The sequence below is a fragment of the Nerophis ophidion genome, linkage group LG03 (genome assembly GCF_033978795.1).
Source record: "Nerophis ophidion isolate RoL-2023_Sa linkage group LG03, RoL_Noph_v1.0, whole genome shotgun sequence".
Lineage (NCBI taxonomy): Eukaryota > Metazoa > Chordata > Actinopteri > Syngnathiformes > Syngnathidae > Nerophis > Nerophis ophidion.
In genome coordinates, this window is record NC_084613.1 from 13,985,494 (window position 1) to 13,998,269 (window position 12,776).

General features: G+C 38.0%; 1 protein-coding gene and 1 long non-coding RNA gene across 8 annotated transcripts in view; one reads left to right on the forward strand and one right to left on the reverse strand.

Annotated features, from left to right (window-relative positions):
* LOC133549155 (uncharacterized) overlaps positions 1 to 6,084 on the reverse strand; it is a 32,180-nt gene extending 26,096 nt beyond the window's left edge. For 4 of the 6 annotated variants that reach the window (XR_009806036.1, XR_009806035.1, XR_009806038.1 and 1 more), the window contains exons 1-3: positions 5,793 to 6,043; positions 4,579 to 4,624; positions 724 to 939 (exon numbers count right to left, since the gene is read on the reverse strand). This is a non-coding gene — a long non-coding RNA (uncharacterized LOC133549155). The other 2 variants (XR_009806039.1, XR_009806034.1) reach the window with 2 other exon arrangements.
* cftr (CF transmembrane conductance regulator) overlaps positions 1 to 12,776 on the forward strand; it is a 104,815-nt gene that overhangs the window by 53,128 nt on the left and 38,911 nt on the right. For both annotated transcript variants that reach the window (XM_061894313.1, XM_061894314.1), the window contains exons 12-13: positions 750 to 844; positions 10,845 to 10,931. In XM_061894313.1, the coding sequence (XP_061750297.1) occupies positions 750 to 844; positions 10,845 to 10,931 (182 nt within the window). The remainder of the gene's footprint in view (positions 1 to 749; positions 845 to 10,844; positions 10,932 to 12,776) is intronic.

Consider the following 12,776-nt stretch of genomic DNA (forward strand, 5'->3'; position numbering starts at 1 on the left):
TTTTTTTTTTTGCTTTTTAGGTTTTATGCACTTTTTGTCAAATAAAACTTGCAATATTTTCCCCCAAAAATATTTCAAAAGTGAAATATTCCATGTGAAGTAATCGGAGCCTTGAATATGTCAATAATTCATAACAACATTGATTTTGATTCATTGTTTTTAGGAAGATTTTATTTTAAGAAAAAAAAAAAAATCAGCCTGCATGACAGCTTTGTGTTTTTAAAGTCAACATTGCCCCTTTTTTATAGTTACATTTCACCTGTTTGATGTTTCATTACACTTTTTTTTTGTTTTAAAAGTAGTTTTAGAGTTTGCCGTGGGCTGATAAAAACATGTCCAACCCCGGGCCACACTTTTGACACCCCTGAGTGAGACGTTAAAAATGTGTGCTTCATTCAAACTGAGTTTCATATTTCCTTCGTGACCTTCGCTGTTTTCATACGCCGACACATTTTGTTTTCATTCCAGCGCTATCAGAACATTAGACATATTATCTGCTGCAGTACTTACAGTAAAGTACATGAATCACCACATACTGTAGTACTTACAGTAAAGTAAATGAATCACCACATACTCTACACACAGTAAAGTACATGCCGTACCACATATTGTCGTATTTACAGTAAAGTACACAAATCACCAAATATTGTAGTATTGACAATAAAGTACATGAAGTACTACATAGTGTACCCAAGGAGAATAAAATCTTATGTTTGTACTGACCTTTCACCTCTCATTGGCCCTTGTAGGACTTTGCCTTGCTACCTGAGAAGGACAAGACGCACCTTGTTGAAGGAGGGGTGACGCTCAGTGGGGGTCAAAGGGCGCGCCTCAACCTGGCCAGGTACTTCCTGACACATTCTTGCTCGACGTTCTCGTCTTTTGACTTCATTTTCCCTGAATGATTTTGTGATGGTTTGCGACACGTGTGTTTGATGGCTGAAAAGAACAACAAGGACGAATATTAAAGAAGCATCATATCTGCAATGGCCGATCACATCCTTTTTCACCAAAATGGGCCCATCCCCAATATTTACCGGCTGTATGTTGGACAAATGTTCATTATTTAGAGCAGGGGTGTCAAACTCATTTCAGATCCGGGGCCACCTGGAGAAAAATCTACTCCCAAGTGGGCCGGACTGGTAAAATCACGGCATGATAACTTAAAAATAAAGACAATTTCAGATTGTTATCTTTGTTTAAAAATAGAACAAATTATAATGTTGTTAGTTTTTTCTTAAACTCACAAGTTGCGGTTAATAATTTATTTGTCGTTATCTATATTTTCTGAATAAATTATGTGATAATCTTCATCAGTCAAGTCATTGGTGTTAATGTTCAATCGATCAAGATAAAAATAAGGACATAAAAATCAAATTACAGGATGTTATTTATGTAGTTTGATCATATTCCTCACTGATGTACTAATGTGGTTTCTTTTGTATATACACTATATTGCTAAAAGTATTTGGCCACCTGCCTTGACTCACATATGAACCTGAAGTGCCATCCCATTCCTAACCCATAGGGTTCAATATGATGTGGGTCCACCTTTTGCAGCGATTACAGCTTCAACTCTTCAGGGAAGGCTGTCCACAAGGTTTAGGAGTGTTTTTATAGGAATTTTCTACCATTCTTCCAAAAGCACATTGGTGAGGTCACAAACCGATGTTGGTCGAGAAGATCTGGCTCTCAGTCTCCGTTCTAATTCATCCCAAAGGTGTTCTATCGGGTTCAGGTCAGGACTCTGAGCAAGCCAGTCAAGTTCACCCACACCAGACTATGTAATGCATGTCTTTATGGACCTTGTTTTGTGCACTGGTGCAAAGTCATGTTGGAAAAGGAAGGGGCCCGCTCCAAACTGTTCCCACAAGGTTGGGAGCATGGAATTGTCCAAAATGTTTTGGTATCCTGGAGCATTCAAAGTTAATTTCACTGGAACTATGAAGCCAAGCCTAACTCCTGAAAAACCACCCCACACCATAATTCCTCCTCCACCAAATTTCACACTCGGCACAATGCAGTCCAAAATGTAGCTTTCTACTGGCAATCTCCAAACCCAGACTCATCCATCCAATTGCCAGAAAAGCGTGATTCATCACTGCAGTGGCGATGTGCTTTACACCACTGCATCCGACGCTTTGCATTGGACTCGGTGATGAATGGCCATAGAAACCCATTACATGAAGCTCTCTGCGTACTGTACGTGGGCTAATTGGAAGGTCACATGAAGTTTGGAGCTCTGTAGCAACTGACTGTGCAGAAAATCTTTGCATTATGCTCTTCAGCCTCCGCTGACCCTTCTCTGTCAGTTTCATGTGGCCTACCAAGTCCAGGCTGAGTTGCTGTTGTTCCCAAACGCTTCCACTTTCTCATAATAAAGCCAACAGTTGACTTTGGACTATTTAGGAGCGAGGAAATTTCACTAGTGGATTTGTTGCACAGGTGGCATCCTATGGACGCTGGAAATCACTGAGCTCCTGAGAGCGCCCCATTCTTTCACGAATGTTTGTAGAAACAGTCACCATGCCTAAGTGCTAGATTTTATACACCTGCGGCCTAGTGATTAGAAACACATGATTCTCTTATTTTGGATGGGTGGCCAAATACTTTTGGCAATATAGTGTATGTAGCATCATCTACGAAGATACAAAGAATTGCTATTGCAACATCCGGTGGACACATTTAGAACAGCAGTCTCTTTTATCCAAAAATTTCAGGTACATTTTATCCGCGGGCCGGATAAAACCTGTTCGCGGACCTGATCCGGCCCTCGGGCCGTACGTTTGATACCCCTGATTTAGAATGTTCCCTCGATTACCCTCATTCATTATCTGAACGTTGCTGTGATTTTACCGGTCCGGCCCATTTGAGAGTAGATTTTTCTCCATGTGGCCCCCGATCTAAAATGAGTTTGACATCCCTGTTTTTAATTGTGAACATTTGTCCACAGTCTTTATAAGCCCTCCAGAACTTAAACCGTACTTGCCAACCCTCACGATTTTCCCGGGATACTCCCGAATTTCAGTGCCCCTCACGAAAATCTCTCGGGGCAACCAATCTCCTGAATTTCACCCAATTTCCACCCGGACAACAATTCACTGTCTTTAGCGTCCTCTGCAATCTGTCCTCACATCCACTTTTGCTCCATACAAACAGCATTCCGACCCAGTCGCATTATGTATGCGGCTTTTCCACACGCACTAGTGAATGCAAGGCATACTTGGTCAACAGCCATACAGGTCACACTGAGGGTGGCCGTATAAATAACTTTAACACTGTTACAAATATGCGCCACACTGTGAACCCACACCAAACAAGAATGACAAACACATTTAAGGAGAACATCCGCACCAAAACGCAACATAAACACAACAGAAAAAATACCCAGAACCACTTGCAGCACTAACTCTTCCTGGACGCTACACTATACACCCCCGCTACCACCAAACCCTGCCCCCCACCTCCCAAGTTCGGAGGTCTCAAGGCGGGCAAGTATGCCTTAAACACACACTTGTAGACATTTCTACACATCAGTTTAACATGAAACTTCACCGGTACTTTGAAATGGCAATATTTGAACACTGTACATTAGGGGTCTCAGACGTGCGGCCCGCGAGAAGTTATTTTGCGGCCCCCACCTTAATATGAAAGTTTATTGTTAGCACGGCCCGCAAGTTTTATATGAATGGTGCTTGACAGCGTTGTGTGCGGAGCTGAAGGAATCTACCAATCACGGTGTGGTATATAGCTCTCGAGGGCCGAACATTGACATCACTTGCATGATGCAAGCGGAGGAACATTTTTTTTCCGCATTTCCACTAAACCCGCAGGCGCTCTTCCTCCCTCGGTCGCCCACCTGTTTGCTCTCTCTCTCTCTCTCTCTCTGTCACTGTGTGTGTGTCTCTCTCTCGCTCCCTCCCGAGAGGACCAGTAGCTTCCGAAGCACTCCGCCGAAGGACTGAGCGACAATACAAAACTGTGGTGCACTGGACCCCAGCGCTGATACTCCGCCTGGGCGAATCGGACGTGTAACACGTTAGCCCCCCGTTGGCTCCAGACAGAGACGATTATTGTTATTAGAGTCCAAAATGGCTCTTTCAACGTTCTGGGTTGCCTACCCCTGCGTTAGTGAAAAAGCGGCAAATGAATGAAAGCGACAGAAATGTTGCCATGGAGACAAGGGTTTTCTTATGTGCCTGGCTGCAGTCACCCCTCGACACCTGTCCGTCAGTAATAACAGTCCCCGTCCGATAACCTGGACCAATTCAAGGTGTTATTTGTTTTTTTTATTGTTTAATTTGCATCGCCTAACACGATGAACACTACATATATTTCTATAAGGCGCCGGATAACACTCCGGGAGACGTCACTTTTTTGAGTTCGCTATCCCGGTACTTTCCCGGAAAAGTGAAAGATGCAATATTTTTTTGTTGAGCACTTCGACGTGTCTTATTTGCACAGGGAAAGTTGCGGTGCACAAGGAATACAGTTTGAATCGTCATTATACAATAATCATACATGCTGAGGAGTATGCAAACATTTTTTTTAGAAAATTTTCTTGCGGCCCAGCCTCACCCAGACTCTGCATCCAGTGGTCCCCAGGTAAATTGAGTTTGACACCCTGTATATCAATAAAAGAAGACTTAACAGAAAAACATCAATATACCGATACTTACATAAGCAGTATAAGACTTGTAATCATGAATGTATATAAATCAGGGGTGTCCAAACTTTTTCCACTGAGGGCCGTACACTGAAAAATCAAAGCAAGAGGGGGCCATTTTTTAAAAAAAACAATACAATATATGAATAAAAAATAAACATTTAAGCCTCCACTTAGGCTTGATCCCAGGGACCCCGAAGGGTTTTGGTAAAAATAAAGTATTATCAGTATTATTATTTTTATTCAAGTTTTAAATCTTTAGCTCAACATGAGGTCCATCTGTTAATATGACGTTTTTAAAGTTTTAAGTTGTATGCTCTTTTTGTCAAAGAAAACCATGTTTTTTTTATGGAAAAAAAGACAAAATATGCAAAATATTCACCCAATAACATTTTTAAGTAGAATGTTTGAGACTATATCATAATTGGAGCCGTAAAAAGGTCAACAATTCATTACACCATTGATTTTAATTCACTGATATTTTTTTGTGCAATGACACTTAAAAACAAAACACACTTATCCAAAGGGGTCCTACCCATTAAAGTGTAAAAAATAAATTATAATTTTTTTTTACGGTTTACTTTTAACACAATGGTCTCGAGATCAACTTCAGATCTATTCGTGGATTATAGGTTTTTTTGTAGTTTTTGTTTGTTCATTTTAGGCCCTTCTTTGAAAAAAAAAAACAGCTCAGTTTTTATATGGCAAACACAAAATGTGCAACATTTGCCTCCAAAAATATCTCAAAGTGGAATATTTAATGTGACATAGTTGGAGCCTTGAATAGGTCAATAATTCATAATGACATTGATTTTGATTCACTTTTTTTTTTTTTTAAAGAAAGAAACAGCCTGCATGGCAGCTGTGTGTTATTAGAGTAAATATTGCAAAATGTTCCTATTACATTTGCTCTTTTATACCACTTTTCATGTTTTCATTTTTTTCCATAGTATTTTTAAAATGTGCCGTGGGGCCGTTAAAAAATGACATGCGGGCTGCACTTTGGACACCCCTGATATAAATGAATGATTGTGACACTGTTGCTTTTGAAAATAAGTAATCTCAACACATAGAAATATATTCACAAAAAATAAGAAAATAGTAACAAAAGAGGCACCTTACATACCTGCATGAAGACAAAATGAGTAATCACCTTTAAAGAGGGAAGAGAGGGAAGAGTTCATACATTTGGCCTAGCTTAAAAACGTTAGCTTAGCAGATCAGCATTTATGCTATACTCAACAAAGTTTAAAACACGACCGTTTTGCAAGGCCTACAGTCACACTATACATTTCATGACACATAAAAAATCATATTTCGGCTACGCCTAATATTTAGAACCAAGTTTAGACGCAAAACTGCGAGATAGTGCGCGTGTTTCACCTCTGTTGAGAAATATGTAGCAGACAGGAAGTGACGCGTCACAGGAAATAAACTACAAATTAAAAGAGAATAAATTATTCCAAAATAAGAATTTTAAGAATTAGGACAGGATGACTAATCAATAAACTAATGATGTGTGAGAACTTTTAATATTTTTTTTTTTTTACAAACAATTGAATTATGGGGCACTTTGTGAGTTCTGCTGTGTACATATTAGTCATGTTTTTATCCAGGCTTGAGCTGTTATTGTTCACAATACGGTTTACAAGCTGACAACATGACCTATCATTCATGCACTATAAAGTTTATCAACGTGTACACTCAAGTGTTTTATGAGCTGCTTCCCTAAACCTCGTTAGCGCTTTATTGCCTCCCATCACTTTTGTTCTCATGCATTATTTATTGGCTGAAGTGTCTACTAAATTCCGCCTTGTCTTTTTATATTACACGTCGTTCAGTTGGAGTGGCCCGGGGGGACATTTGGAGCCCGCAGCTCATTTTTTACCGTCCCGCCGTACATTCTGCATATTTTATTTGAAAAACACATGAAAAAAGTGAAATAAAAGAGCAAATGGGTGAAATGGGACAAGAAAAAGCTGCAATGTTGACTCTAATAAAACTGTCACTGCTCAAAAAATAATAATGAATCAAAATCAATGTTGCTGTGAATTATTTACCTTTTCAATGCTCTAAATACTTTACATTAAAAAAAATCAATTTTGGGAAAACTATTGCATTCTTTGTGTGTGTGCTTCACAAAACAGGTTTTCTTTGACAAAGAGGGCATAAAACAAACTAAAAAAACAAAAACAATAAAAACTTATAATCAACGGCTAGATCTGAAGTTGATCTAGATCAGTGGTTCTTAACCTGGGTTCGATCGAACCCTAGGGATTCGGTGAGTCGGCCTCAGGGGTTCGGCGGAGCCAGTCAAGACACACCCGCCTTATCTACTCTTGCCAACCTTGAGACCTCCGAATTCGGGAGATGGGGAGGGGGGTTTGAGGTGGGGGGTGGCATGGTTGAGGTGGGCAGGGTTGTGTGATAGCGGGGGTGTATATTGTAGATCCCGGAAGAGTTAGTGCTGCAAGGGTTTCTGGGTATTTGTTCTGTTGTGTTACGGTGAGGATGTTCTCCCGAAATGTGTTTGTCATTCTTGTTTGGTGTGGGTTCACAGCGTGGCGCAAATTTGTAACTGTGCGTACGGGCACTCTCAGTGTGACCTGTATAGCTGTTGATCAAGTATGCCTTGCATTCACTTATGTGTGTGTAAAAGCCACGCCGACACGCCGTTTGTATGGAGGAAAAGCGGACGTGACGACAGGTTGGAGAGGACGTTAAGGGCACCCAATATCGTTGTCCGGGTGGAAATCGGGAGAAATTCGGGGGAATGGTTGCCCCGGGAGATTTTCGGGAGGGGCGCTGAAATTCGGGATTCTCCCGGAAAAATTGAGAGGGTTGGCAAGTATGGACTCATCGTGTAACTAAAAACTTCTTCATATAGGCGTAGCAGAAGTCACACTGATTTGCAGGTGTGTAATTCGATGTGAGTTCATGCACGGTTCATTTCGTACACCAGGAAAAAAAAAACATATAACTTTGTCTTGAATTTAAAAAAGACAAAAAAAACATTTTATTTTTCACAAAAGAAGGGTTCGGTGAATGCGTGTATGAAACTGGTGGGGTTCAGAAGCTCCAACAAGGTTAAGAACCACTGATCTAGATATTTAAGCATTGAATGTAAAAAAAATAAAAAATAAAAATAACACTTTTATGAGTGGGTGGCCCTTTTGGATCTGCAAAAAAATTTAGCGGGACTTAAATTATTTTTTTTAAACTGTCATTGCTTAAAAATAATAATGAATTAAAATCAACGTTGTTATGAATTATTGACTTATTTAACGCTCCAGCTATGTCATATTAAATATTCCACTTTTAAATATTTTTGGGGGAAATTGTTGAATTTTTTGGTGGGTTCGCCATATAAAAAAACAAGGTTTTCTTTGACAAAAGAGGCATCAAACAAATTTGAGGAAAAAAATATTAAATAATAAAAAGTTGTAATCGACGGATAGATCTGAAGTTGATGAGTGCTTGTCAAACTTTTTTCACCAAGTAGCACTTCGGAAAACAGCTGGTACCACCATAATGAGAAAAATTCATATACAGTAGCATGGTAGTATATTTAATTTTTTTGGGCCACTGTAACATTACACACAGCTTGAACTGTTACACTGTGTTTGAATATTTAATCAAGTGGTTCTTTGGAAAACCACAAGATAAAGACCGCGTGCCACATTTTGAGGATCGATGATCTAGAGATTTAAGTGTTTAAAGTCAAATAAAATGTATAGTTTATTTTTAAGACTTTTATGAGTGGGGTCATATTGAATACCCAATAATTTTAGTGAGTTGTTTTTGTACAAAACTGTCATTGCTCCAAAAATTATGACTCAAAATCAGTGTTGTTATGAATGATAAATCGATTCAAAGCTCCAGTTACTCCACGTCAAATAATCCATTTGGATTTTTTTTTTTTTTTAAATATGCAAACATTTTCCATAGTTTGTGTCTTTACCACAAAAACATTTTGACAAATAGAGCATGAAACATAAAACAAACCCAACAACTTCCAAGTCGCCAGGACAAAACCTGAGGAGAGCCTTAAAGGTAAACAAAAAAATAAATAAAAATATATAGGCATACACACACTCATATATATATATATATATATATATATATATATATATATATATATATATATATATATATATATATATATATATATATATATATATATATATATATATATACACACATACACATGCATATAATATACATAAAGCAGCACGGTGTAAGAAGGGTTAGTGCGTCCGCCTCACAATACGAAGGTCCTGAGTAGTCCTGGGTTCAATCCCGGGCTCAGGATCTTTCTGTGTGGATGTATACATATATATAGCATATATATAGTATATATATATATATATATATATATATATATATATATATATATATATATAAATATATATATATACATATATATATATAGATATATATATACATATATATATATAAATATATACATACATATATATATATATATACATATATATACAAATACATATACATATACATATATATATATATATATATATATATATATATATATATATATATATATATATATATATATTTATTCACACCTAGTGGTGGTAAGCTACATTTGTAGCCACAGCTGCCCTGGTGTAGACTGACGGTGGCTGCCAGTTTGCGCCTACGGCCCCTCCGACCACCACCTATCATTCATTCATCATTCATTCACCAGTGTGAACGGCACCGGGGGCAAGGGTGAAGTGTCCTACCCAAGGACACAACGGCATTAATTTGGATGTCAATAGGCAGGGAGGGAACCTGCAACCCTCAGTTTTCTGGCAGCTGCTCTACCCACTATGCCAGGGGTCACCAACCTTTTTGAAACCAAGAGCTACTTCTTGGGTACTGATAACTGCGAAGGGCTACCAGTTTGATACACACTTAAATAAATTGCCAGAAATAGCCAATTTGCTTAATTTACCTTTAATAAATAGATCTATATACTGTATATGTATAAAAAAATGGGTATTTCTGTCTGTCATTCCGTCGTACATTTTCTTTCCTTTTACGGAAGGTTTTTTGTACAGAATAAATAATGGAAAAAAAACACTTATTGAACGGTTTAAAAGAGGAGAAAACAGGAAAAAAATGAAAATTTAATTTTGAAACATAATTTATCTTCAATTTCGACTCTTTAAAATTCAAAATTCAACCGAAAAAAAGAATAGAAAAACTAGCTAATTCAAATCTTTTTGAAAAAATTAAGAAAATAATTAATGAAACATCATTAGTAGTTTTTCCTGAATAAGATTAATTTTATAATTTTGATGACATGTTTTGAATAGGTTAAAATCCAATCTGCACTTTGTTAGAATATATAACAAATTGGACAAAGCTATATTTCTAACAAAGACAAATCATATTTTTTTCTAGATTTTCCAGAACAAAAATGTTAAAATAAATTCAAAAGACTTTGAAATAAGATTTAAAATTGATTCTGAAGATTTTCTAGATTTGCCAGAATATTTTTTTTTAATTTTAATCATAATAAGATTGAAGAAATATTTCACAAATATTATTGGTCGAAAAAACAAAAGCTATAATGAAGAATTGAATTAAAATGTATTTATTATTATACACAATAAAAAGAAATACATTTACTTGAACATTGATTTAAATTGTCAGGAAAGAAGAGGAAGGGATTTAAAAGGTAAAAAGGTATATGTGTTTAAAAATCCTAAAATCATTTTTAAGGTTGAATTTTTTCTCTAAAATTGTATTCCTGAAAGTTATAAGAAGCAAAGTAAAAAAAATAAATGAATCTATTTAAACAAGGGAAGACCAAATCTTTCAAATATTTTCTTGGATTTTCAAATTCTATTTGAGTTTTGTCTCTCTTAGAATTAAAAATATCGAACAAAGCGAGTCCAGCTTGCTAGTAAATAAATAAAATGTAAAGATTAGAGGCAGCTCACTGGTAAGTGCTGCTATTTGAGCTATTTTTAGAACAGGCCAGCGGGCGACTGACCTGGTCCTTACGGGCTACCTGGTGCCCGCGGGCACTGTGTTGGTGACCCCTGCACCACGCCATTTTGCCCATATATATACATATATACACCCCCCGCATGCTTTGATTTTTCAGTGTTTGGACAACCTGTATTAGTAGTGGAGTGTTTTACTGTGATGTGCGTTGTGTGCCCAGGGCTGTGTACAAAGATGCAGACCTCTACCTGCTGGACGCACCCTTCACACACCTGGACATTGTGACGGAAAAAGAGATCTTTGAGAAGTACGTGGCGCAACACTTTGGATGAAAGTACCAAAACGAAGTACACCATCACTGGTGTCTTGAAGGATACCTTGTGGGTGGAAATGAAATGATGAGGAATTGTAGTCATGGATTATATCACTGGTGTCAAACTAATCTGGCCTGACATATTCTAATGTGATCTACCATGGCCTGCCACGTCATTTTATCATGGACCGCCACTTTATTTTAATGTGGCCTGCAACATATGACCCACCAAATCATTTTATGTGGTCCTCCATGTTATTTATGTGGCCAGCCACTTCTTTTTTAGAATGGCCCGCCAAGTCCTTTAGGTGGCCTTCCATAATCAGAAGCGGTTGACAATGCAAATTGTGCACCAAGATTATTAGATAAATCTATTTTGTACAAAACCCAAAACCAGTGAAGTTGGCACGTTGTGTAAATGGTAAATAAAAACGGAATACAATGATTTGCAAATCCTTTTCAACTTATATTCAATTGAATTGACAGCAAAGACAAGATATTCAACGGTAAAACTGGTAAACTATTCAAATTTGATGTCTGCAACATTTTTCAAACAAGCTGGCACAAGTGGCAAAAAAGACTGAGAACGTTGAGGAATGCGCATCAAACACGTATGTGGAAAATCCCACAGGTGAACAGACTAACTAGAAACAGGTGCGTGCCATGATTGGGTATAAAATCAGTTTCCATGAAATGCTCAGTCATTCACAAACAAGGATGGGGCAAGGGTCACCGCTTTGTGAACAAATGTGTGAGCATATTTGTTCAACAGTTTAAGAACAACATTTATCAACAAACTATTGCAAGGAATGTAGGGATTTCACCATCTACGGTCCGTAATATCATCAAAAGGTACAGAGAATCTGAAGAAATCCCTGCATGTAAGCAATGACATTACGGACCTTGTATCCCTCAGGCGGTACTGCATCACAAAGCGACATCAGTGTGTAAATGATATCACCACATGGGCTCAGGAACACTTCAGAAAACCACTGTCAGTAACTACAGTTGGTCGCTACATCTGTAACTCTACTATGCAAAGCGAAAGCCATTTATCAACAAACACCCAGAATAGCCGCCGGCTTTTGATGGGCCCGAGCTCATCTAAGATGGACTGATGCAAAGTGGAACAGCGTTCTGTTGTCTGACGAGTCCACATTTCAAATTGTTTTTGGAAACTGTGGACGCCCCTGCTTATTTCAGCAAGACAATGCTAAACCACATGTTACAACTGCGTGGCTTCACAGTAAAAGACTGTGGGTACTAGACTGGCCTGTCTGTAGTCCAGACCTGTCTCCCATTGAAAATGTGTGGTGCATTATGAAGCCTAAAATACCACAACAGATACCCCGGACTGTTGAACAACTTAAGCTGTACATCAAGCAAGAATGGGAAATAATTCCACATGAAAAGCTTCAAAAAATGGTATCCTCAGTTCCCAAATGTTTACTAAGTGTTGTTAAAGACCTACGGAAACCCACTACTACCGACCACGCAGTTTGACAGTTTATATATCAATGATGAAATATTAACATTGCAACACATGCCAATACGGCCTTTTTAGTTTACTAAATTGCAATTTTAAATTTCCCGGGAGTTTCTTGTTGAAAACGTTGTGGAATGATGACGTGTACGCGTGACGTCACGGACTGTTAGGAACTGTTAGCGCTGCACACACACACAGCTAAAAGTCGTCTGTTTTAATCGCATGATTACACAGTATTTTGGACATCTGTGTTGCTGGATCTTTTGCAATTTGTTCAATTGATATTGGAGAAGTCAAAGTAGAAAGATGGCGTTGGGAAGCTTTAGCCTTCAGCCACACAAACACATGATGAT